The 27,107-nt window shown below is 36.8% G+C and overlaps 1 protein-coding gene across 1 annotated transcript; it reads left to right on the top strand.

The window, feature by feature from the left end:
* The first annotated feature begins 303 nt into the window (after positions 1 to 303).
* Positions 304 to 26,481, top strand: ZBTB11 (zinc finger and BTB domain containing 11). Its single transcript, XM_074214386.1, has 11 exons — positions 304 to 786; positions 10,232 to 10,461; positions 11,104 to 11,335; positions 13,621 to 14,465; positions 14,675 to 14,854; positions 16,295 to 16,531; positions 17,521 to 17,665; positions 19,872 to 19,989; positions 20,470 to 20,628; positions 20,725 to 20,900; positions 23,798 to 26,481. Exons 1-11 carry the CDS (start codon positions 477 to 479, stop codon positions 24,313 to 24,315), a joined length of 3,150 nt encoding a protein of 1,049 aa, XP_074070487.1. The 5' UTR covers positions 304 to 476; the 3' UTR covers positions 24,316 to 26,481.
* The last annotated feature ends 626 nt before the right edge of the window (positions 26,482 to 27,107 follow it).

The following is a 27,107-nucleotide window of genomic DNA, read 5'->3' as shown; positions in this document are numbered from 1 at the left end:
AAAGGCACATCTACTTATCTGTGGTTCTCGCTGCAGCTCCTTACAAACGGAGGATTTCTAGTCGCTCCCGGGATAAGAGCTAGAGGAAAATCAAAAGGGCCAGGGCCCGGACTTCAGGCGGCCAATCACAAGCGCCGCCGGCTCTGGCCCGCCCTCTCCCGACGTGCCCGCCGTGCGCCCAGAAGCCTGGCCGGGCCTCCGCGGCTAGGAGACTCGGCGGCCGAGTGCCGGCCTCCCAGCGACGTCACTTCCGGTGGTGCAGCAGCCATTTTGTCAGCCACCAGCGGATCCCGCGCGCTGGCGAAGTGCAGTTCCCCCTGGTTACAAACCCTCCGGTCACCGCCCCCACCCCCTCCACCCCCTCCCGCGGGCGCCGTCGGAGGGGCGGCCGGGCAGGAAGAGCAGCCTTCCCCGGGCCCGGCGGACCCCGGCTGTCACAGGCGAGGGCCCGAGGCGGGGCGCCCGAGACGTCCGGGATGTCGAGTGAGGAGAGCTACCGGGCCATCCTGCGCTACCTGACCAACGAGAGGGAGCCGTACGCACCGGGCACCGAAGGCAACGCCAAGCGCAAGATCCGCAAGGCGGCCGCCTGCTACGTGGTGCGCGGCGGGACCCTGTACTACCAGCGGCGGCAGCGCCACCGCCAGCGCTTCGCCGAGCTCGAGGTGGTGCTGCAGCCCGAGAGGCGCCGGGGGCTCATCGAGGCGGCGCACCTGGGGCCCGACGGCACCCACCACACCAGGCACCAGACGTGGCACGACCTGTCCAAGAACTACTGGTGGCGAGGTGAGGCCGGGGGCGGGGCCGGGGCCGGGGCCGCGGCGGCGGCGGCCTGACGGAGCCGGCCGGCCGGCGGGTGGGGGACTCGAAGCGAGCGGGCACATCCCACAGGAAGGAAGGAGGGGGGCGGGCCCTGGCCCGGGGTGGGGCCGGCCGGAGGGGGCGGGGCCCGCGGCGGAGGGCCGAGGCCTCACGGAGCAGGCGCGGAGCGGCCCGGGCCTGAAGGCGTGCTCGCCCGTCCGCCCCGGACCGGAGCTCGGCGCTGCGGGCCTGGCGGGCCCCGCCCGGGGCGCTGTTGGGGGCCGCCGCCGGGACCCGAGGCACCGCGGCAGTCCTGGCTGACCCACTTGTTACCCGCCCCGGAGCCGGGCCCGTGCTTACGTCGTGTCAGGGTGGCGTGAGGGGAGGAAGGGGGGGGACTCTGGAACTCAAAACCTCACAGAAAAATGAATGTGGGGGAAATTTCTTTGCAAAAAATATTTTTTTATTAAATATTTTATTTATTTTAAGTTTTACAATTTTCCTCCCACTCTTACTCCCCCCCCACAGAAGGCAATTTGACAGTCTTTACATTGTTTCCATGGTATACATTGATCCAAATTGAGTGTGATGAGAGAGAAATCATATCCTTAGGGAAGAAACATCAAGTATAAGACATAGCAAGATCAGACAGTAAGATATCAGTTTTTTTAAATTTATTTTTATTAAAGATATTATTTGAGTTTTACAATTTTCCCCCCACCCCCCCATGGAAAGCACTCTGTCAGTCTTTACTTTGTTTCCATGTTGTACCTTGATCCAAATTGGGTGTGATGAGAGAGAAATCATATCCTTAAAGAAGAGACCAGAAGTCTAAGAGGTAACAAGATCAGACAATAAGATATTTTTTTTCTAAATTAAAGGGAATAGTCCTTGCACTTTGTTCAAACTCCACAGCTCCTTATCTGGATACAGATGGCACTCTCCTTTGCAGACAGCCCAAAATTGTTGCCGATTGTTGCACTGATGGAATGAGCGAGTCCTTCAAGGTTGATCATCGCCCCCATGTTGCTGTTAGGGTATACAGTGTTTTTCTGGTTCTGCTCCTCTCACTCAGCATCAGTTCATGCAAATCCCTCCAGGTTTCCCTGAAATCCCGTCCCTCCTGGTTTCTAATAGAACAATAGTGTTCCATGACATACATATACCACAGTTTGCTAAGCCATTCCCCAATTGAAGGACATTTACTTGACTTCCAATTCTTTGCCACCACAAACAGAGCTGTTACAAATATTTTTGTACAAGTGATGTTTTTACCCTTTTTCATCATCTCTTCAGGGTATAGACCCAGTAGTGGTATTGCTGGGTCAAAGGGTATGCTCATTTTTGTTGCCCTTTGAGCATAGTTCCAAATTTCTCTCCAGAAAGGTTGGATGAGTTCACAGCTCCACCAACAATGTATTAGTGTCCCAGATTTCCCACAACCCTTCCAACAATGATCATTATCCTTTCTGGTCATATTGACTAGTCTGAGAGGTGTGCAGTGGTACCTCAGAGCAGCTTTAATTTGCATTTCTCTAATAAGTAATGCTTTAGAGCAGTTTTTCATATGACCATGGATTGATTTGATCTCCTCATCTGTAAATTGCCTTTGCATATCCTTTGACCATTTGTCAACTGGGGAATGGCTTTTTTTAAAAAAAATTTAAATAAATATTGTTATATAGCACTTACTATCTTACAAATATTATTTCATTTAATCTTGACAACAACCCAGGATTGTCAGTGCTATTTTTAACCCCATTTTTAAAAATGTGGAAATTTGGAAACTGAGGCATAGAGAACTTATGTGGGTTGGGCGAGATTATAGAGTTCATGTCAGAACTGAGGTCTTCCTGATTCCCAAATCCAAAGCTTCTTTATCCATTGTGTCACCTAGGAGCCTTTTCTTCTAAACAGATTTTATTACAAATTTTCAGAATATATATTTAGTCCCATGAACCTTTTTTAAAAAAATTAACCCTTGTATAAGAATTTTGTATGCTAGGAAATTGGTTCAATACATTTGTATGCTTGAGTATTTTTAATGTTTTTTTATAACTGTTAGACTGTGTAAGAAAGAGCTGACTAGCTCTTTGCTTCAGAACTGGTCTTTCTCCATAAGTCTTACAAATTGCCAAACAAATAATTATTAGGTTAAGTATTAGAATTCTGCTTAAGGCAATGCGGTTAAGTGACTTGCAGTTACAGAGTTAGGCATTTATCAAGTATTTGAGGTCACATTTGAACTCAGGTCTCCTGACTCCAGGACCAGTGCTCTATCCATTGTGCCACTTAGCTGCCCACTGTACCACCTAGCTGCCCTGCATTTTTGATAGTATGGCTAGCATGAACTACAGATTACATTTATATTTTTTCTTTGAATTTTTTCTTATTCTGCTTTTCCTTTAGTTTTTTTTTTTCAAGGCAAATGGGGTTAAGTGTCTTGCCCAAGGCCACATAGCTAGGCAATTATTAAGTATCTGAGGTTGGATTCGAACTCAGGTTCTCCTGACTCCAGGGCCCGTGCTCTATCCACTGAACCACTTAGCTGCCCCCTTATTGTGCTTTTCAAGAAAATAAATATCCCAGATTTGATTTTTCAAGAGACAGAACTGGGGGAGAGGGGGAGAATTGTGAGCTAAGTATTTCATATAGAGATTGCTAGGTTTGCATTATATATAGACTGCCAGGCCTGGAGACAGGAAGACCTGAGTTCAAATTCAGTTACAGACTCTAGCTGTATGCCCCTGGGTAAGTCACTTATCCTTGTTTGCCTCATTTTCCTCAACTGTAAAATGAGAGTAATAATAGTATCTACCTGGAAGGGTTGTTGCAAGGTTCACATGAGATAAAACTTCAGGGGTGGTGGTGGAAGTGACTAACACAAAATGAGCACTAATATAAATTCATGCCAAATTTTTACACAAATGTAAACAAAGATCAAGTTGAAGATAGGGGTTTTTAATCCAGAATCCTAATTTCAACTAAATTTTAAGGATTTATTTTTAAAATTTAGCTGAGAGTACTAAACAAGCACTTATTAATCACATACTATGATCTGGAATTCTATATGCAAAGACAAAAACAAAGTAATTGCTTTCCAGGAGCTTGCTGGAAAAAGTTGCAGTGATAAGTGTTTGAGTACACACTGAAGTTCTAAAACCAGAACTAATTTGTTCATAGCATGATATAAGATATTAATATATTACATGTAATGTCATTTTGTTTTTAGAGTGAAAGTGAAACAGTATGCTTGCACAGTCATTTATTAAGCACTTTCTATGTTCTAAGCACTGGGCATATCAAGACAACATCAAAAAAGTACTTATTCTTAAATTCTGTAGGTGTATATTTTCTAATTATATGTATTTAAAGAGTTAATTCTGACTCATTAAGTAGAAAAGTATTATGCTAGTGTCCTATTTTATTGTATTGTATTTTCAATATCATAAGCTTCACTAGAGTGACTAAAGTTTATATCTTATCATCCTTTTTATAAATTAGCATGAATTCTAGTAGCACTGATTTATCCAAGTTTTCAGACTTTCCATCTTTGCATACTGGTATTTGCTTAGAAATACATGTGTAGAAAAAAAATGTATATATAATATATAATATATAATATATATATGTAATGTATATATATGTAATATATATGAAATGATATTATATGAATGAAATATTTAAAAATAAGAGAGAATCCAGAAATGAAGAAATTCTGTGTTGTAGTACAGTAAAAGATTTTTATTTAGATCTGGCTTGATACTATGAAAAAGTCCTGAATAAATAAGTCATTTCAAATTAAACGGTGCTTCATAATTCATTTGCTTATGGTAACTATTATAATCTGATTGAATCTGTTTTTAAAGAGAATTCTTTCAGATTTATATCTTAGGATCACAAACTTAAGAGCTGGGAAGGACCTCAAAGGTAAAAAGCCCAATTCAGTTAACTGAGGCTCAGGAAGATTAATTTTTCTGAAGTTATACAAGGTGAAAAGTAGCAGAGCTAGAATTTGGTTCAAGGACTTTGACTCCAAATCTGATACTCCTTGGTTAGAAGTTAATTTGGCCTATCCCAAATTTTACGTACATAGAAAGTTAGGACTGAAGGGTTGAGTAAGTGACTTATCCAAGGTCTTTCCAAAGCATGAACTGAGTGAGATTTCACCTCAAATTCCCTGATTCCAAATGGAGGACATTTTACTGCTGAGCTGCTCCTAATTCAGTCATATTGCCAGAAGGTCAATAGATTAAGATCAAGGGAATAATTTTAAGTTTAAAACTAAATTTATTCTTTTCTGAGGTTCATGTACAATGAATAAAATGTGATGTTTACTAAATTTTATGCTAGATGTTCTTTTTTTAAAGTTATATATGTCTTAAAAAGAGCAACAAATTATAAATTGATTTCAGCGCCTATAGAGATGATTTTACTAGGAAACATTAAAAGAGGGGGGGAGAACAGCATTTATAAAACATTGCCCAGTGATCCAGACCAAACACACTTGAGTCCTTCAGAACCATTGCATTTAAGGTTAGTGGAGGCTCTTGTGTCCATTTGACATTGGAAATATCACAGTATTTAGTAAGGGTATCAAAGTAAATTGAAGACTTTTACCCTCTGCCTGTGGGCTCTGTAAATTTTTTCATTGCCTCTTTTACATCCTCTCAATGCCACCTGCCGTGAGATCTGCTTATGTAGCCTCTTTTTTCCTCTCATTGCTATCTTACCTTATTTCACCCTCCTTGGCATTTCAAGGCTCCCCTCTGAACTCCCACCTAACAAATTTGTATACTTCTGACTATCTTTTTTTAGACACCTTTATTTCCAGTCCCCACTGCTTTTCTTAGTTTAAATTGAGTTCTTGTGGTATCAGTGTTATAGAAATAATTAATGCCTAGACTATTACAGTATCTTAGTGGTTGATCTTCTTGCTACAAGTCTCTCCCCATTCTGGTTCATTCTTCTCTCAGATGTTACCCCACCCCAGTGTCTCCCATTACCTTACAGGTTCAAATATAAAATCTTTCTAAACCTTTAATAATATGCCTCCCTATTACCTCCTACTTTTTTAGTCTTCTTAGACATCAAAGACCCTTCTTCTAGCTGGACCATCTCCCATTTCCAAGCATTTTTCTCTGGCTGTTGCCTATACCTACAATTCTCTCTACAATTAATGCCTGGACACTCTAATTATCAACAAGTCAAAGTTTATGGACATTTCTCAGGGGTGGGGGTGGGGAGACCAAGAAGAGAAAAAAAGGGAAGAGAAAGTCTAAAGAAGACTATGAGCCCTGTCCTACTAACTGATTGATTCCTGGTTATAAGTGTAACCAATGAGGACCCGAATAGCTGTGATTACAGTGTGAGTGGAGAGAAAGATGTTGAAAGATGGTTGGAAGGCAGAGTAAATGAGGAGTCCTAAATAACATGAGTTGGATTACTAAGAGGATGTGGTACCCTTAGCAGTCATAGGAAAAATTGGGAATCAGGTATGGTTTTGGACATGTTGAGTTTGAGGTTTCTATAGGATATCAGTTCAGAATGCCCAAAATACAGTTAGTGATACTGGATTGGTACTCAAGAACTTGGACTGGATAATACTAGTCAGGGAAGCAAATTAGATGACCATTGAACCACAGGAGGTGATAAGATCAAATGGAGTAAGTATAAAATCAATTCCAGGCAGTTAATGGGGGATGAACAATATAGTGACTAGAAACGAGGAGAAAACTGTAAGGAATAAAGAGAAAAACCAGTTTGTTTGACTCATAAAGTGTGGGAAAGGAGGAGTAATGTATATTGAAAAGATACATTGAAGCTAAGTTATTAAGGTCTCTAAAAACCAAATATAGTAGTTTATATTTTAACCTGGAAGCTATAGGGAGCCACTGGAATTTCTGTAAGGAAGTGGTATTGTCATGATCTGTGCTTAAGGGAAATCACTTTGGAAATAGTGTGGAGGATGACTTGAAGCAGTGAAACCAATTTGAGGACCATAGGTGAGAAGTGTCCAGTTTATGAAGTGGTGATCATGTGAATGGAGAGGTGCCAGATATGAGAGATAGGGTGAAGGAAGAAATGGTTAGATTGGCAACAGATGGGATATGTGGGATGAAAGAGAATGAGTAGTATAGGATAAACCAGAGGTTGTGAAACTGGGAGACTGGAAGAATAGTTGTACTTTTGAAAGTAACAGAGAAGTGTGGCTGGGGTGGGGGATAATGACCACCATTTTGGGCATATTGAATTTAAGATATCTTTAGGACATCCAGTTCAAGATATTTAGAAAGCAATTGGTGACTGTAGACTCAAATTCAAGAAAAAGATTGGAGGATATAAAGAACTGGGAATGATCTACATTAGTATTTAAACTCATAAGAGTTGGTGAGGTTACCAAGAGAGTGTAAAAGAAACAATGACTTTTTTTTTTTGCTAGACAATGGGGTTAAGTGACTTTGCCCAAGGTCACACAGCTAGGCAGTTATTAAATGTCTGAGGCCAGATTTGAACTCAGGTACTCCTAACTACAGGGCTGGTGCTTTATCCACTGTGCTATCTAGCCTCCCTGAGAGTGTAAAAGAAAAGAGACAGGACCAGAACAGTTTTGGGAAACTCCCACAATTAGGGAATATGGTATGTGATAAGCCAGTAAAAGACACTTGAGGAGTAGTCAAAGATGTAGGAGAAGCTAAAGAAAATAATGTCTCAAATACAAAGATGAGAAAGGTATTCAAGAGGACAGGGTGGAGTGCTTAGCAATGTCAAATATAGCAGACAGATTGAGAAGAATAAGGACTAACTTCATATTTCAAAATCATATTTGAAGAGAACAGTTAAATGAGGTGGGGGAAGCCAGATTGTCAAGTGTTAGAGTCAGTGAAAGGTGGTAACTAGTATAGATAGCTTTTACTAGGGTTTCCTGGGCAAGTGAAATATCCTCCTATCCTGAGGGGGGAATAGTAGGATTTAGTGAAGGTCTTATAAGAATGGGGAAAATTTTGCTATGTTTGAAAGCAGGGGAAATAATCAGGAGACAGAAAGATTCATAATGGGGGGAAGGAATAAGTGAGGCAACAATCTTCAGAAAAGGGAGGGAATGGAATCAAAGGCCATTGAGAAGGTTTAAAAGAAAACCATCTCATTGTTAAGAAACGGGGAATAGGAGGAAATTCCTGCTTAGGATGAGATCTCTAGTTTTGAGGAAGAGGAGAAAGTTGTAGGTCATATGAATGGCCCTCAATTTCTTCAGTAATAGGAAATATAAAATTCTTAGCTAAATTAACAAAAAATAATTTACAGAAATTAATTTAAAAACCCAAGTCAAATTGATAAGAAAACTTTGTCACCTGAAATGAAGTCTTTTCAATCACTTCTTTATTTAAACAAAGATTTTTTTTAATTACTTAAGTCATTTAAATGGATTAATGTATGTTATGATATCATGGAGATTTAGTAAGTTCCTGAAGACAGGAACTGTTTCACTTTTGCCTTTGTATTCCTAGAATTTAACATAATGTCTGAAACTTAGACCTTAATAAATGCTTGTTGACTGATTGATCTCAGAACTTCTTGAAAATCTTCAGCAAATGGAGGTAGCCAGAATTGTTGAAACATAACCAACAAGAAAGAAATCCATCCACTGTCTCTTATGGTACCTGATACCAATTAGACTTGAGGCAGTCCTCTCTTTCTCCTTATTCATCAGCAAAGACACCTGACAGGTATGCCTCTACATTTCCACAATAAGCTGCATGTGTATTCTTGTCTACTGCTGGATCACTAGAAATACATTAAGTCTGATTCCCACCTATGGGTCCTTGTGGGAGAATATTAGGTTGCCTAAGGAGGAACAAATCATCGTAGGTCAGAAATGGTGTGGGTCAAAGCTTCAGTGTCTATCAGTATAGTGTGATCAATCTCAGAGGCATTGTATTTCCAGTCTGGATGAGACAGAGAGACCTATTTATTAAACAAAAGTTTTATAGCTCTTACATGGGTAATCTAGTGAGAAAGTGAAGTAGTTGGTGATGTTCAAGCTGGTGACAGCTCAGTCTAATAACATACTTCGTATTACCAGTTGAAGAGCTAATATATTGTGATAGGGAATTTGTATTGGGAAAATGATTGTTTAATGTTTTTGTTTGTCTTCATTTCCAAGGATAATTTTCTTTTAAACTACTTTTTTACATATAAAATGCTTCCAATATTGACAGTGTAGGTAGTTCTGACTTGATGGGTCCCCAGAATAGAAATGACTCACATGTTAAAAAAAAAACACCACAAAACTACTTTTCCTGGGTGCTTTTGTTGAGATTGTCTCCAGATCTGCTGCTGTGGGGTCTTTAGGACAAGTAGGCTATTGACCTGTATCCCCAGTTGAGCCACTGCTTCGCCATCCTCTGGAGCCCTTATTCCATATCCATAATACCAGAACCCCTGACTTGACTGATGGAACTCATTTTCTAAACTAAACTTTATTTTTTCCTCCAAACTCTCTCCCCTTCCAAACTTCACTATTACAAGAGTGATATCATCCTCTGAGTCACCAGGGCTTACAGCCTAGTTGTCATCCATGACTCCGTCATCTCCCACCTTCCCCATATTCAACCTATTGCCAAAGCTTGTTGATTGTAATTTCGTAACATCTCTTCCTACACTGCTACCACCTTGGTATAAGCTCTTCATCATTTTATACCTAGACTATTGCAATGGTTTTCTGACTGGTCTCTCTACCTCAGTTTTCTTCCCACTCCAGTCTGTTTTCCACTCAGTTCTCAAAGGGATCTACCTAAAATAAAGATTTGGCTGTGTTACCGCCCACCTCAGATAAACTTAATAAACTCTAGTGGTTCCCCATCATCTCTAGAATCAGAAGTAAAATCCTTTGTTTCATGTTCAAAGCCCTTTATAACCTGTCTCCCCATCCCTGCCTATTAGTCTTCTTAGACATTACACTTCCTTGCAGGTACCCTGTGATCCAGGAACACTGCTTGACTTTCTTGCTAGACCATCTCCCAGGTCCAAGTGTTTTCTCCAGCAGCTGTCTGTGGCTAGGATTCTTTCCCTAACCTCCATCTGTTGGCATTCCTGACTTAATCGAATCCCAGCTAGACTCCCACCTTTTCTGTACACTCTTCTCAATCCCTCTTGATGCTTGTGCCTTCTTTCTGTGGACTATCTTCCATTCTGCATGTATTTTGATTTGGGGGTTTTGCTACTGTCTCCCCAGAAGGGTGAGCTCCTTGAGAGCAGGGGTTGTCTTTTTTCTTTGTATCCAGCTCTCAACACAGAGCTTGACACAAATGACTGCTTAATGAATTCTAGTGGATGGGATTTGAACAGTGCGGTCACAAGTTTTTTCTTGCTTGTAATTTTAAAATGGGAGCAGATGCACCTTTAACATTTTTCTTCTCATTTCCCTTAGGTATTTTAAAGCAAGTAAAAGATTACATTAAGGAGTGTAGCAAATGCCAGGAGAAACTAGATCGAACACGCCCAATATCAGATACTTCTGAAATGTTGGAAGAACTGGGATTAGAGCTAGAATCGACTGAAGAGAGCAATGAAACAGATGATGACCAGCCTGCATCTATTCCAAGTACAGTATCCAAGACTGTGAAAAAGAAGCCAATATCCAAACATGAACTTGTATTTGTAAGTTGCATTTTACCACTGTTTTAAAATGCATTATATAATAGATATTTGGTCTTGGGGAATTTTATTTTTCTGAAGTCACTAAGAAGCTCTGACTAATGTCATTAATATTAAATGAGATGAACTAGCTTTAGGGACTCAAAGTACATTTGTCTATTTACTATTACTAAGTAGTTGCATATTGGGTTCATAAGTTAAAGGTTTCAGTAATGTCTCTTCAGTCTTCCTAAATAATCCTCATTGTTTCTTCTCTTCATAACTTAGATAGTGAATAGCCTCTTATGACTTTTGTGTGTAATGATGGGTGAGAGAAGAACAAGAGTCAAATAAAGTAGGGACAACATATGTTTATTTAAAGATGCTAGTGAGTTCTGTGATGAACTATTGCAAAGAATGAGACAAAGTTTTGGTCATAGCCAATATGTGTTATTTGACTTGTTATTAGCATTTTGCTCCTTTTCTTTTCTTTTTTTCATTTCCTGAGGATAGAGGTGAAGAATGGGGGGACTGGTACTGGCAGGGAGAAGTAGGAACAAGAAAAATATAAATGGAAAAATAAAAACTGAAAATCATTTGAATAGAGACATTTTACATTGAAAATATAGACAGTTTAATATTGGTCTTGAATTTTTTTTTTGATAGGTTGACACTAAAGGTGTTGTAAAACAGTCTTCGCCAAAACATTGTCGAGCAGTCTTAAAACAGTTGAATCAGCAGAGACTTAACAATCAGTTCTGTGATGTTACTTTGTTAATTGAGGGAGAAGAGTACAGAGCTCATAAGTCTGTTTTGTCAGCTAACAGCGAGTACTTCCGAGACCTTTTTATAGAAAAGGGAGCTGTTTCGAGTCATGAAGCTGTGGTGGATCTGTCAGGTAAAATGATTAAGTAATCTTTGTTTTTAATTTGTGTATAAGCTTCTGGGAGAGTATATGGAGCCAGAGTAAAAAAAGCTTCTACTGTAGTCAAGAAGAGTCAGGGAGTAAACTGAACTATATCAAGGTGGACTTTTTCCGTATTCTAAGTATGAAACACAGAACAGGACTTGGGAAAAGTATCTCATTTTTTTTTTTATTCCCACTACTGGAGACCCATAGTGATGATAGCATCTCTGTTATTTGCCACATGACTTTTAGAAATCATGGAGTAAAATATAATTGTCCTTGATATGTCTGCATCTCTGTTGTAGCTAGTACATCTTACTGGAAATGTATATGTTGAATCTGTTTTTTAAAACCTTAATTTAGAAAATATAGAATACTGTTAGTGATCAAATTCAGTAAATTTTGAGTCATATATAATCCTGGTTCTATGACCATTTCCTTAAATGGATCATTTGAAAATTTGCTCTGCTTTGACTAAGATTTGTTGTCTTTTATTTTCCAGGTAAATATTGGGAAAATGTAGCATTTTAGATAGAGTAATATAAGCCATATATATATATATATATATATATATATATATAAAATTGTAATACTTTTTAATTGACCACAAGAGGACTTGTGATAATAGGTGGTATTTTATAACAGTGTATATTTACAGTTGTGCATTCACTTCTGATGTAATTTTCCCGTCCCAGTAATTATTAAGCTAGATGTTTGCATTCTTCTAGAAAAGCAGAAAGAGACATGGGATAGCACAAATGTTCATGCATGTTTTTACAATTTTAATATTCTATACTGTGGCTCCCCCCATCTTTTGTGATTGACTAGATGGGGGGAAGCTTACACTAGGAAGACTAAACAGAACTCTCCTAAGGAATGTAGTACATTTTGATATATACAACATTTTTGGGATCTTTTTTCTCCCTTTTATATGGCTTCAGGCAGAAAGAGAAACATTTAAGGACAGTTACCTTTTCTACTTTTCTTGGAAAGTTTAAAGCAAGTGAAATATCAATGTACAGGGAAAATGTTACTCATAAAATACTATTAAGCAGTACCCTAGTGAACCAGGGAAGCACATTCATTTAATAATATAAGTTCAGCTTTTCATGATGAAAGCAGATAGTTAATGAAATTAAACTTCTGACTTAAGAAAAATTCTTATCCTCATAATTTATCCTCACAGGAGTAATTGGAAGAGAATGAAGCAGTACTGCCATATTGTGCTACTATTTGTGCTAAATTTTTTAAAAAATTCTTTTTTCTCTTACCTGTAATGGAAGATGCCATCCAATCCAATGAAAAAACTGAGTTAGAATGCAGAGTAGAGCACATACTATGTTCACTTATTAAATCTTCTTTTATGATGATTCTTTCTCCTGATGTTTTTCTTTTCCCCCGCCCTTAGTTCTAATTTTAGTTTCAAAACATGAGTAATCTGGATATATTTTTTTAAAAATTGTGCATATATAGCCTATATCATATTGTTCGCTGCCATAGGGAAGGGGTGGTAGAAAAAAGTAAAAGGGACAGCTTAGGTGATGTGGTGGATAGAGCACTGGCCCTAGAGTCAGGAGGACCCGAGTTCAAATCCGACCTCAGACACTTAATAATCACCTAACTGTGTGACCTTGGGCAAGTCACTTAATCCCCATTGCCTCAAATAAATAAAAAAATTTGAAAGTTTGCAAAAGGATGAATGTTGAAAACTATCGTTGCCTGTAATTGGAAAAAATAAAACAAAAACCTTGGGGGGGGGGGAGAAAAAACAAGGAAATGACTCTCTTAGTAGGAGATACGGAGGAAGATATTTGAAAATGAAAGTGATTTAAATTTAAAAATAAAAGATAGCAATAAAATTGTTTTAAGAGATATAACAGGGCAGCTAGGTGGTGCAGTGGATAGAGCACCAGCCCTGGAGTCAGGAGTACCTGGGTTCAAATCCGGCCTCAGACACTTAATAATTCTTTAGCTGTGTGACCTTGGGCAAGCCACTTAACCCCATTGCCTTGAAAAAAAACCTGAGAGAGAGAGAACATAACAAAGAAAAATGTGTATTTTGTGTTTTATGCCCTCAGTGTTCATGGTCAGAGCAGAGACAAGATTGTATGGGGATAAAATGAATGATTATGTTTGACTTTTATTTTTTAGTGGTGGTGATGATGGGAGAGTAGTATATTGATATTTACAGTAGCTCAATATTTATAGATCTTTGTGTTTTTATGATTTTTTTTTTCCCATTACAATCTATCACTTTCCTTCTTTATTCTCTGCAGGCTTTTGTAAATCAAGTTTCCTTCCATTGCTGGAATTTGCTTATACTTCAGTGTTAAGTTTTGACTTTTGTAGTATGGCAGATGTTGCCATCTTGGCTCGTCACCTGTTCATGTCTGAAGTCTTAGAAATCTGTGAAAGTGTACATAAACTAATGGAGGAAAAGCAGATTACTGTATACAAAAAAGGTGAAGTACAAACAGTTGAATCTACTCAAAATCTACCAGAACAGAATGGAAGTACAGCACAAACTGTGGACAATATTGAAGAAGTTGTAACCCCAGAACTTGAAACCAGTGCATTTATGTCCCCTATAAATGGAGAATTTCCAGGTGATGGGCAGGAAAGTGAAAGTACACAGCAAGTTGAATCTCAGGTTTGTTCAGAATCTCAGTCTGTTTTAGTGCAGACAGAAAATATAGCCCATTCACATTCTGGAATTAAATCTGAAACAATGACAAAAAACAACATAATTCTCGAAATAGAAACTTCAGATACCAGGAAAGATGACAAAGTTTCCAATGCCCTTCCCATTCCTCCTATGATAGAAGAAAGGGACAGCAGTACTCCAGTGGATAAAGAAATGGAAAATGATGAGGACAGGAAATCATTTGAAGATACCGCTGCTGAGGATGTTACAGAAGATCACAAGCAAAAACGTAGTCGACCAACACAAATCCAAGAAAGCCCTAATGCCCAAGAGAAGGCAGCCCTCAGCCCTGATGACACTTACAAAAGCAGACTCCGACAGCGTTCTGTTAGTGAAGGTGGATATATACGACTACACAAAGGAATAGAGAAAAAACTTCAGAATAGGAAAACAAATCCTAAGTCTGCAGTTCAGCAGGTAGGATGATCACTGTGTGTGCATGCTTCTCCTTTTGACCTAATATTGATATTAATTTGTTCATAGAAAAGATGTGACTTTTTAGGGGGGTAATGAAATCCTAACTGCCATTCTAGGAGTTCTAAATAATATTAGCAAAATAGTAAAGAATCTAGGGTATCAAAATTAACACTCCTTCATTAAAATGTTATCTTCCCTCTTGTAATTAGGTTGCTCTGAAATTAGTTCAAAGGGGAAAAAAAATGAAGCAGCCCAAAAGAGAGGCTACTGAGAATACAGAGGAAGAAACAGCACACAGATGTAGTGAATGCGGAATGGATTTTCAGAGACGCTATGCACTTATCATGCACACATTGAAACATGAAAGAACTAAAGATTACAAGTGCCCAGTAAGTTTTTACTATCTCTAACATATGATGACTTGAATCTGATGGATTGATACTCTTTGTTATTTTGATAAGCTGGTGTCTTATTTTATTTCTCCAGCAACTATTTTGTGTAAGTTTTTGAAACGTATGCTTTTGTTGTTTTGTGGATTTATTTTTTTTAATCAAAAATATATCTCTTAAGTGTCAAAGGCTTCAGAACAGTCGAGGTGAATGTAAAATGAGAAATGTATTTAATAATAGATTAGTGACTTTGGAGAAAGCAGTTTTGGTGAAATGACAATGTTAGAAGCTCATTTAGTAAGGGATTAAGAAGAAAGTGATGAGAAAGTGGAGGCACTGATAGTAATAAGGACTTTTCAAGGATTTTTGACTCAAAGGGTGGAAAGAGAAATAGGATGATACCAGTTGAAAGAATCAAGTGGGGGGCGGCTAGGTGGCGTAGTGGATAAAGCACCGGCCCTGGAGTCAGGAGTACCTGGGTTCAAATCCGGTCTCAGACACTTAATAATTACCTAGCTGTGTGGCCTTGGGCAAGCCACTTAACCCCATTTGCCTTGCAAAAACTTAAAAAAAAAAGAATCAAGTGTAGGGTTTTTTTTGAAGTTGGGGAGACACAGCCAGTAGACATGGAGAGATTGAAAATAAATGATGGGATGGCTAGGTGGCACAGTGGATAAAGCACCGGCCCTGGAGTCAGGAGTGCCTGGGTTCAAATTCGGCCTCAGACACTTAATTACCTAGCCCTGTGGCCTTGGGCAAGCCACTTAACCCCATTGCCTTGAAAAATGTAAAAAGAAAAGAAAAAGAAAAAAAGAAAGAAAGAAATAAAGAAAATAAATGATGAAGTAAGGAAGAAAGAGGGTACTGTCTGTCATCAGAGGAGATGAGATGAAATGAGATGTCTGTGCATGTAGAAGGGGGATAACCTTAGTAAAGAGTCTGAATAGTAAGAGATGAGGAAGAGGGAAGAGGAGCACAGTACTAAAAAAATATTCCAAATCTAAGAAAATGCATTTAATTTCAATATACATAAGTAGTATAGGAAAAATGAAGATTCTGTATGAAACAGAAAATATCTTATTTCACAGTTTACTTTTTCTTTTAAGCATATAATAAATTCAACATGTAATTTTTAGAATGTAATGAGTGTGGTGGGCTTTTTTAAATGAATTATATAAAAAGTAATTATACTTGATGGTAGTGCTCAAGGATCATTGCTTTTATAACTATTTCTTTCTATGTAAGTTAACTATCTCCTCTGCTAGGTTGGAATTCAGGTAGCAGAACCAAGTCTTTATCTTATGTCTCTTCCAGAGCTTTGTGGCAAGCAGAGGCTCAATAAATGTTCAGTGAGGGAGAGTTTGATGGAATTTCCAATTATTTTGGAATAAAATTAAATGTAGTTATAAATTACTGTATTTAATTTTTTTATTTTTTTAGTTGTGTAAAAAAGAATTTCAATATAGTGCTTCTTTACGAGCACACCTCATTCGACATACTCGCAAAAGTGATGTACCTACTTCCTCTACTGCTGAAGAAGATTCAGGAGCATCAATTGAAAAGGGTCGAACCAAGCGGGAGTTTATATGTTCTATATGTGGAAGGACATTGCCCAAACTATATTCCCTCAGAATACATATGTTGAAGCACACAGGTGTGAAGCCACATGCATGCCAGGTAAACATATATTTAAGTGTGGATAGATATATGGTAAAAGAAAAAGATCTGAACTAACTGAAGTGTCAGAATGGGTATACTTTATTCTAATGGCAGAATAACTGAATTACTCTTACATATATAAAATGTCATAGAGTTCTGTTTTGCGACTTGTTCAGTCCATGAGTATTCTCATGGAAATGCAACAAAACTGATTCAATACAGCCATCAATATAAATACCATCATAAACAAATTAAAGGACGCATCTTTTCTGTTAACAGCCATTAACAAAATTTTCAGGTATGTTCATTGTAGGTGGTTTAATTGGGTGTAGGTAGGAAATAGAAACAATTAATCAAATTTATAAAGCTATAGATTTTTGTCTGCACTTATCAGAACCTCTTAGAAAAGATTGGTTTTCTCTGCCCATTTACATTTATGGGTTTCCATTCTGTCCTTAAGGGTCCTCTTAAATATTTGAATTGTCTATGATCCAAAGAGTATTCTTTAGGGCATCTGTGGTTCAATCTGGGTCCTGGAACTTATATATTCGTGGTATCCTTCTAAACTGCCCTTTCTTCTGGGACTCTAGATGGACATGGACATCATAATTGATTTCTAGTTAAAGAAATCCCTATTCAATTTATTTAATTAGAGAGGCTAATGTACATTTTTGATCCTAATCTATAGGGACACTAATCATAGACAAATCTCTTCAGTCTTGAGGATCAGTTTTCTCCTGTGTAAAATGGAACCAATACTTAATCTGTTTCACAGAAATGATATGAGCTATTATCATGGCATTTATTAAATGATATAAGGGTATCTCAGTTGTCCCTTCTTGAGCAGTGTGATGGGTGAAGAAACTATATATATGGCTTTACAGATGCAAGTCAGTCTTTACAATCTGACTTTAAAGTAGTTAAAATCCTCTTAGTGGCTTTTGAATAGTCTTTTGTTCTTCAGAACATTTTTTTAAAAAACAGCTTTAACAAAAAACTTTTCATAGGTCTGTGGAAAAGCTTTCATTTACAAGCATGGTTTAAAATTACACCTGGCTCTCCATGAAGCGCAGAAACAGTTCCAGTGTGAACTCTGTGTTAAGTCTTTCGTCACCAAGCGTAGTCTTCAAGAACATATGAGCATTCATACAGGTACTGAGACCAACTCTTCTGATAGACTATGTATGTGTGTGAATTTTTTTTATATTTTTTTTCTGGGAAAGGAATTGATACCAAAAAATTTCCTCCAAGTAGTAAATTGTTTTGTATTGTAAAAATTGAATTGGTTTGTTTGTTTTTGGGAAAACTCACATTTTTCCCAAGTATTCAAAAGGAGCTATTATTAACAATATTTTGTTTGAATAATAGAGCTTGATATATATATATATATATATGTATATATATATATATATATATATAGTTGTAATTTAAGTACAAGTAACCTAATTTTTGAGAATGATGATATAAATATAAAATTATATAAGCCCCAACATGATAATGGTTTACTCTATTGATACTCATTAAGAAAGTGTATAATTGAAGTGGCTATATGGTGCAGTGGATAGAGCACCAGCCCCGGAGTCAGAAGTACCTCAGTTCAAAGCTGGCCTCAGACATTTAATAATTACCTAGCTGTGTGGCCTTGGGCATGCCACTTAACCCCACTGCCTTGCAAAAACTAAAAAAAAGGAAGGAAGGAAGGAAGGAAGGAAGGAAGGAAGGAAGGAAGGAAGGAAAAGAAAATATATAATTGCAAAAACTTACTATTACTTCAGTAGCATTATATTAATAAGCAGATTACATAAATAATGTTATATATGTTTTCAAAACCTATTATTTTGTCAGCAAAGTTACCATAGTTACTTATTTACTATGTCATGTTGTAATGGGAACTCCTTGCAATAACTTGATTGACCACAGGTTGGGAGATACAGCATTGTATGAAAGGGTAAAAGTGATAGTGAAAAGTTATAAGAAAGTAGTTTTTTTTTTTAACACTGTATTCTGTACCTTGTTTTAAAACTCATTTCTAATTCTTCTGTGTATAATCTATACAGTTGACTGTATAGGCCCTATTCCTTGGATACTATTCTTTATTGATAATAGGTTACTATCCAAACTTTAACAAATTTATCACATTTTTTAATTAATTTATTTTTCCAATTATATGTAAAGATAATTTTCAGCATTCATGTTTGTAAAGTTTTCTCCCTCCTATCCTTCCCTCTTCTAAGCCTAGAATAGCAAATAATCTGATACATGCATAATCTTATTATGCATATTTCCATATTAGTCACAACAATGAAAAAAATCAGAATGAGTGGGAATAACCACATGAAACACAAAACAATAAAATAAATTTTTTAAAGTGAAAATATGCATTCAAATTCCATAGTTCTTTCAGATGCTATGAGTTTTGGGGGGGTTTGGGGTAATGTTCTTTTTTTTTAATTTTTATTAAAGATATTATTTGAGTTTTACAATTTTCCCCCCAGTCTTACTTCCCTCCCCCCCACCCCCCATGGAAAGCAATCTGTCAGTCTTTACTTTGTTTCCATGTTGTACCTTGATCCAAATTGGGTGTGATGAGAGAGAAATCACATCCTTAGAGAAGAGACAAGAAGTCTAAGAGCTATCAGACAATAAGATATGTTTTTTTCTAAATTAAAGGGAATAGTCCTTGAACTTTGTTCAAACTGCACAGCTCCTTATCTGGATACAGATGGCACTCTTCCTTTGCAGACAGCCCAAAATTGCTCCCTTGCACTGATGGGATGAGCGAGTCCTTCAAGGTTGATCATCACTCCCATGTTGCTGTTAGGGTATACAGTGTTTTTCTGGTTCTGCTCATCTCACTCAGCATCAGTTCATGCAAATCCCTCCAGGTTTCCCTGAAATCCTGTCCCTCCTGGTTTCTGATAGAACAATAGTGTTCCATGACATACATATACCACAATTTGCTAAGCCATTCCCCAATTGAAGGACATTTACTGATTTCCAATTCTTTGCCACCACAAACAGGGCTGCTATAAATATTTTTGTACAAGTAATGTTTTTACCCTTTTTCTTCATCTCTTCAGGATATAGACCCAGTAGTGGTATTGCTGGGTCAAAGGGTATGCACATTTTTGTTGGCCTTTAGGTGTAGTTCTTGGGACAGTATTCTTATGTTCAAACTATAAAAGACTTTTAGGAAATGCAAGTCAGTCTTTACAATCTGACTTTAAAGTAGTTAAAATCCTCTTAGTGGCTTGTGAATAGTCTTTGTTCTTCAGAACATTTTTTTAAAAAACTTAACAGCTTTAACAAAAAACTGAATCTGAGTTTCAAACTTGACAGGTTTTTTTTATTTTAACAGGAGAGTCTAAATACCTTTGCTCAATTTGTGGAAAGTCTTTTCATAGGGGTTCTGGACTCAGCAAACACCTAAAAAAACATCAGCCAAAACCTGAGATTCGAGGTTATCAGTGTACTCAGTAAGTATTTAGAATGTAAAACACAGCTTCAAACAGTTTGTTCTTTTTGGTTATTTGAAAAAATTTTAAATGTTGTAGTATTCCTTTGTTTGAATTTATGTATTGTTGGTTATGATTAATTTTGTTGGTTGGTTTTGCAGAACTGTTTTTTCCATTCCTTTATAAGTCTTTAGAAAAAAAAAGATAACATGGGAGGCTAGGTGGCGCAGTGGATAAAGAACCGGCCCTGGAGTCAGGAGTACCTGAGTTCAAATCCAGCCTCAGACATTTAATAATTACCTAGCTGTGTGGCCTTGGGCAAGCCACTTAACCCCATTGCCTTGGAAAAAAAAACCCTAAAAAAAAAGAAAGATACATATGTTGGATAGGGAAGTTAGAGGGATATATCAAAAAATAAATGTGATATAAAAAAAGCATCAATAAAAAAATTAAAACTTGCTTTGAATAAGAGTATGATTCTATATGATTTCCTTAATGCAGATGTGAAAAAAGTTTCTTTGAAGCTCGAGATCTCCGCCAGCACATGAACAAACATCTTGGTGTGAAGCCATTCCAGTGCCAGTTTTGTGAAAAGTGCTACAGTTGGAAGAAAGATTGGTATTCCCATGTAAAGTCTCATTCTGTCACAGAGCCTTATAGGTAAGTAAGCTGACAAAGTTCTGATCTGAATTTCCAGGATCTGATTCTTAAGGGATTTTCCTGAGGTATTGAGTAAAATCATGCATCATATTTTAGGTGCAATGTGTGTGGAAAGGAATTCTATGAAAAAGCCTTATATAGAAGACATGTAAAGAAAGCTACTCATGGGAAGAAAGGAAGAGCAAAACAAAATCTGGAACGTGTGTGTGAACAGTGTGGAAGAAAATTCACTCAGCTGCGGGAGTATAGAAGACATATGAACAACCATGAAGGTAGGCTATGTATGCTTAAATGTGTTAATAGAATAAATGTTTTGGAACTGATTTTCTCCACATTTTCTACCTTTCTACCATTATTGTTTGTGAACTTGTCAGGTTCCATCCCTTTCCTGTTGGAAGTGGCTAAAGCTGGGATTCTTGGACACATCTGTACAAATCTAATCATCTTAGTTATAAGTAGAATGCTAGTTTAATAAATTTGATTAAAACATAAATATCTCAATAATGTAATAAAGCCAATTTAGCTGAATTTTGTTAAGATGGAAGATTACTTACTACTGGACAGAGGAAAAAAATAATGTTATGATAATGTGACTTTAGAAAACAGGTGTTCAGAATGTGATAGGTATCTCTAAGTAATAATAAATTGTAAGGAGAGAACTTGTCCATAAAAGATGTATTAGCATATCAAGAGCAATTGTATTCTAAGGTGAATTTACTCTCTCCTTGCATCTGAAGCTTCTTCCATATATGAATGCAGGATTTGTTGATGTTTTTGGTAAAATATGACATTTCAGATGCTGTTGTGGGGTTTGAATATAACTTGAAGTATCACTTGAAGTTATAATTTTTTGTTTTCATCAGTTAGATGATAGTAGAAGTCTTTGCAAATCTAGAAAACCATTAACTATTCAGACTTGCCCATACTTATAGGATGGTTCCTTGGATGATTTCAGGTACACCTTAGATGCTTGGGCAATTTGACTAAAACCTTAGAACATCTTTATCTACAGGTCCGGGTAAAGGTTTCACATCTGGAAATTTTTAGAGCCCCCAGCAAATCTATTTCCTCTCCTCCCCTGTCCCTCCATGAAATATTTGAGAGGTAATTGTTCTTAGACTAACTTGACCTATTTGTGAAGTTTTCTACATTGCTTATTCACTGAGTTACTAAAATTTGTTCTCACTTATCATGTTGTAGGCTTAGAAAGCATTTAAACAAATAAAACAGCTCTGAAATACTATCTCATACCTTTCAAATAAGCTAATATAGCAGAAAAGGAAAGTGATGAATGCTGGAATGTGATGAGGGAAACTAGGTATACTAATAAACTGTTAGTGGAGTTTTGAACTGACCCAACCATTATGGAGAACAATATTAAAAGCAGCTGTTTTCTTCGTGGCAAAGAATTAGAAATTGAGAGGACATTCATCAATGGATGAATGATTATACAGTGGGAGTAGTTAGTGGAGGGGGTTGTTAAAATGCAAAAATAAAATAATCCCTGTCCTCAGGGAGTTTATATTCTGAGTACATATTTGTATAAGAGAAGTAAATACAGAGCAGCTTGAGGAAAGAGAGTTTATGACTGGTGGATCAGGAAGCTTCAAGTTCAGTGAGTAAGAAGTGACCCTTAAGTTGAACCTTGACGAAATCCAAGGATTCTAAGAGGTGAAGATGAATGGGAAGTGAATCCTAGATTTGGGGACAGCATGTGCAAAGGCATGGAAGTTTGAGGAATTAACTCATTATATCTTTTGACTAAAATATATGTGAAGGTGGGGGTGGCTAGGTGGCTCAGTGAATAGAGCACCGGCCTAGAAGTCAGGTGTACCTGGGTTCAAATCCAACCTCAGACACTTAATAATTACCTAGCTTTGTGGCTTTGGGCAAGCCACTTAACCCCATTGCCTTGAAAAATCTAAAAAAATAAAATAAAATATATGTGAAGGGGTGTGGGGATGGGGGGGAAGTGGAGTAACATGAAGTAAATTTGAAAAGGTAAGTTGTACCCACAGTGTGTAGAGCTTTAAATGACACAGGCTGAGGAGTTTGAATGAATCAAGACTTGGCAACTAATTGGACTATCAATTGGAGAGGAGCAGGAGCTAGTATCAAAGAAAACTTCAGAGTTGCAAACCTGGAGAAAGATGATGGTACCTTCAACTGAAAAAGTCATAGGAAGAGAATATAAAATGGTAATGACTTGTTTTGAACATTCTGAATTTGAGTTGCCAGTGTGCTAAGTAACTAGTGCTTAGCCATCTGCAGAGGGAGAGATTCGAAGGACAAAACAATAATGACAAAAAACCACTAAAGCTTTTGAAAATTGTAATCAAGAGTATCAGTATTACTAACTAATGTTTTCACATTTTGTGTCATGCATGGTTTGGGGTCCATCTCCTCCATAGAGCTAGCTCCTGACTTCATTCAGCTTCTCAGTTCATCTCCAAGGCCTCCAAAATTGTTCTTTTAATAGTAAAGAATATCTCCCTGATGATTAGAACTATATTTTTTAAGATTTTATTTGAGTTTTGAGTTGTACAATTCTTCTCCCAATCTTACTTCCCTCCCCTACCCCCCCCCCACTCCCACGGAAAGCAATCTGTCAGTCTTTATTTTGTTCCATGATGTACATTGATCCAAATCGAGTGTGATGAGAGAGAAATCACATCCTTAAGGAAGAAACAAAAAGTATAAGAGATAACAAGATCAGACAATAACGTATCAGGTTTTTTTCCCTAAATTAAAGGCAATAGTCCTTGAAATTTGTAGAACTTTATTATTATAGAATAAAATGTGTTGCATTTCTGTATGCTCATGTGACTTTATTTAAAATAATGTTATGTGTAAGATACACTTATCAATTAATATAAAGCAGGACTTCTAGAACTTTAAAACTTTTAGGCCTATATATGTTACCTACCTATATATGTAGGTAACTATAAAAGTTAAAATAATTTCCCTGTAAATTATTCAATATATGGGGTAGCTAGGTGGCGTAGTGGATAAAGCACCGGCCTTGGAGTCAGGAGTACCTGGGTTCAAGTCCAGGCTCAGACACTTAATAATTACCTAGCTGTGTGGCCTTGGGCAAGCCACTTAACCCCATTTGCCTTGCAAAAACCTAAAAAAAAAATATTCAATATATTATATTTTTCTTCTATAGGAGTTAAACCATTTGAATGCTTAACATGTGGAGTTGCTTGGGCTGATGCACGTTCCCTGAAACGTCATGTAAGAACACACACAGGTGAACGGCCATATGTCTGTCCTGTATGCAATGAAGCTTATATTGATGCTCGAACACTCCGGAAACACATGACCAAGTTCCACAGGGATTATGTGCCTTGCAAGATTATGCTGGAGAAAGATACCCTTCAGTTTCATAACCAGGGAACTCAAGTGGAGCATGCCTTCAGCATCTTAACATCAGGCATGCAAGAACAAGAAAGCAGCGATCCTCAAGAAATCGAGACTGTGGTTGTGACCGGAGAAACCATCGAAGCGATTGAAGCTGTGGCAGCTACTGAGGAATGTGCATCAGTGTCAACTCTTTCTGACCAAAGTATTATGCAGGTCGTTAATTATGTACTGGCACAGCAGCAAGGACAGAAAATATCTGAGGTAACAGAAGCTATTGAAACAGTCGAAGTTGAAGTGGCACATGTTTCAGAACCTGAGTGAGAGAGAGCTCAGTGATGGAGCAAGAGGAAATAAATGTTGGTGATGACTCATTCTATGCCATAGACTTGCACACGTTTACAGCTTATGACTTACAGCTCAGAGTTCCTACTTCAAGGTTTTTTGTTGCTTGATGACACACTATCTGCATTGCTAAATGTCTGTCCAGCTATAGAGTTTGTCCTGTCTGTCTGTCTTTCTCCCTACTTGTCTCTCTCCTCTCCTGTCCAGTTTTAGTCATCTAGTATAGAGAAATTTGAAACAAATCTTTCAATTTAATTGTTTATCATGGTATAATTTTTAATAGACTTTTTATAAATGCTGTACTTAAAAACTGTACAGTTTCAGTCTGAGTTTCATTTTTTTTTTTTGAAATGTATATTTTGGACTTAAAAGGATATTTCTCCACTAGGTTTTCTTATCCTTTTATTGCCAAAATCTGGAGGTAAAATTTTGTGATTTGACTTGCCCTGTTTACAGATCGGAAAAAAAAATTCAGATGCTAAAGTGTTTTACAAGTGTCTATAGGTACACTATTGTATTCAATATTAGCTTTTAATGTCTTTAAATTTGTGATTTACTTACTGTTTAAATTAAATCCCTTCCAAGTCAAGGACTCTGTTTCATTTTAAAGCACTTATTAAGCCACATGGTTACAAATCAAGTTTGCACTTGACTATGTAGGCAGTCTATAACTGAATATTTAGTCCTAAATTTTTTTTAATGCCATGCAATTGCATAGTTTATCCAGCAAAATAGGCCTTGTTTTGTCATCTCTTCCAGGCAAGGAGATCGACTCTGAGGGTGGAGAGCTTTGTTATTGTTGAAATTGAACACTGTTGATGAGGAAAATCCTTCCATGTTGCCTTTAGTACAATAAATGGAAAATCTTGTTCTTTCGCTATATCATGAACAAGTCAAAACTAGGTTTGATGTTTTCAGCCATTGTATCATGTTTAATTGCTTAATTTAATTAAAAAAGTGGATCAATTTAGAAACAAAATAGCTACCAACACATGCAATAAGTTACAAGAAAACTGCGTAATAGTCAAGTTCAGTTATAACAAAAATTCTTTGCAGCCCTCACTACAGTATATTAATCTAAGAAAAATTAGTCATTTGTAACCCACATGATTGTTGAAAATGAATTCAATAAAAAGTAGAATACATGGAAGCTAAAAATTATATTTATTCAAGTGTGTATATTTTTTAAAATGTCTATATCTGTATTTGAGTTGACCAGCCTCCCATCTTTCCAATATCACTAAGAGGAAGCTCTTGGTAGAGTTCCACCTAAGAAGCTACTTCTTAAGATGCAATTATTATAATCCAGCTTTAAAAAAGTGTTTGGAACAATTGCAAAATGCACACTTTTTTTTTAAGAAGTTACAAGTAAATTGTTCTTTAAGCACAAGAAAAGGATGTGCCTTGATATATACACATTACCAAGATATTTATTCTGATTTTTTTCTATAATATGACTTTGAGAGCAAGGAGTAAATAAGTTAGCCATGCATGTGTCAGATTTGCGTACATGATATTTGCTTTTGCAAATTTTCCAATCTTGTAATAGCTATATGGCTGACATTCAATTTTAGGGAGAAAATTTGGTTTGGGGGGGCACTATTTTTTTAAGCTCTTCAGAAAATGTTTCAACTTGACTAAAATTTGGAACTCTCATTTTTGTTCACACATACTCTTGTTTATGGTATTGGATTTACTGAGTTGTAAGACAAATAGACTATTAATGTGTGTCATAAATATGTAAATAAAATCAGCTGTTGAATCTTGTTTAAAAGCTTTGAAGTTGAATAGAGACTTGTTATTGTATTTTAAAATGTACAGTGCTTTCTATAAGGCAAATATTTTTCTTTTTTTCCAGATAACATTTTATCTAAAATTAATCAGTTTTTACTAGGGCAAAAAAAAATTGTTTTGTTTCTTAACAAATCTTTCATTAATCCCTTTGGGAAAACATGGGCCATGTGGCTATAAAGTTTGGCTACAATTCTGTTTCAAGTCAAATTTTCTATTACTTCCAAATTAATTGTAATATAAATACTTGCCAACTTAGCTTGAGAAATGCATTTACATGTACATAAGTTGGTATTAAGTGTAGAAATAAATGTTTAAATACATTTGAATGTTTTAAGATATTTTAACATTACCTTGGGGACAAAATATTTCAGCTTTAATTATTTATTAATTAATGTGTTAAATAATTCATATCAGGGAAAAGAAGGAATGTAATTTTTCTCTCTCAAACAATATATTTTCATCTTAAAATAATGTTTCTCAGATAATGGTAAGTAAAGAGTTAAATATAAAATAATACTGCATAAAATGGAGGGTTTTTTAAAAATTCAGAAAAATAACCTATTAGTGAAGTAGAACATAGAACCCTCTATTTTGAACCCTACTTTATCTTTGAATATTAAAAACCTCTTTTATCTTTAAATCATCAGAAAAATCATTTGCCATATTGTTAAATGAAAATGTTTGTTGTATGTTATTGCATAAAAATATTAATAAGCAGTCTTATCCTGAATCAGTTTATAAGAAATCTACTTGAAGGAAAAAACTAGGTTATTAAATTAAAATTTTGAATTTTTTTATTTTTTAATTGATATTTTATTTTTCCAATTACATGTTATGAAAGTTTTTCAACATTCATCATCATAAGCATATTTTTAAGTTAGATAATTTCCTTCTACCTTCCTCCCTCCCCACCCCCTTCCCCTCTGTGGTGATCGGTCTGATGAATTACACATTTATGTTTATCATGTTTACAGATT

Source organism: Macrotis lagotis, chromosome 1, assembly GCF_037893015.1.
Source record: "Macrotis lagotis isolate mMagLag1 chromosome 1, bilby.v1.9.chrom.fasta, whole genome shotgun sequence".
Taxonomy (NCBI): domain Eukaryota; kingdom Metazoa; phylum Chordata; class Mammalia; order Peramelemorphia; family Peramelidae; genus Macrotis; species Macrotis lagotis.
The sequence above is the reverse complement of the archived record's forward strand: the minus strand, read 5'-3'. Positions and strand labels throughout refer to the sequence as shown.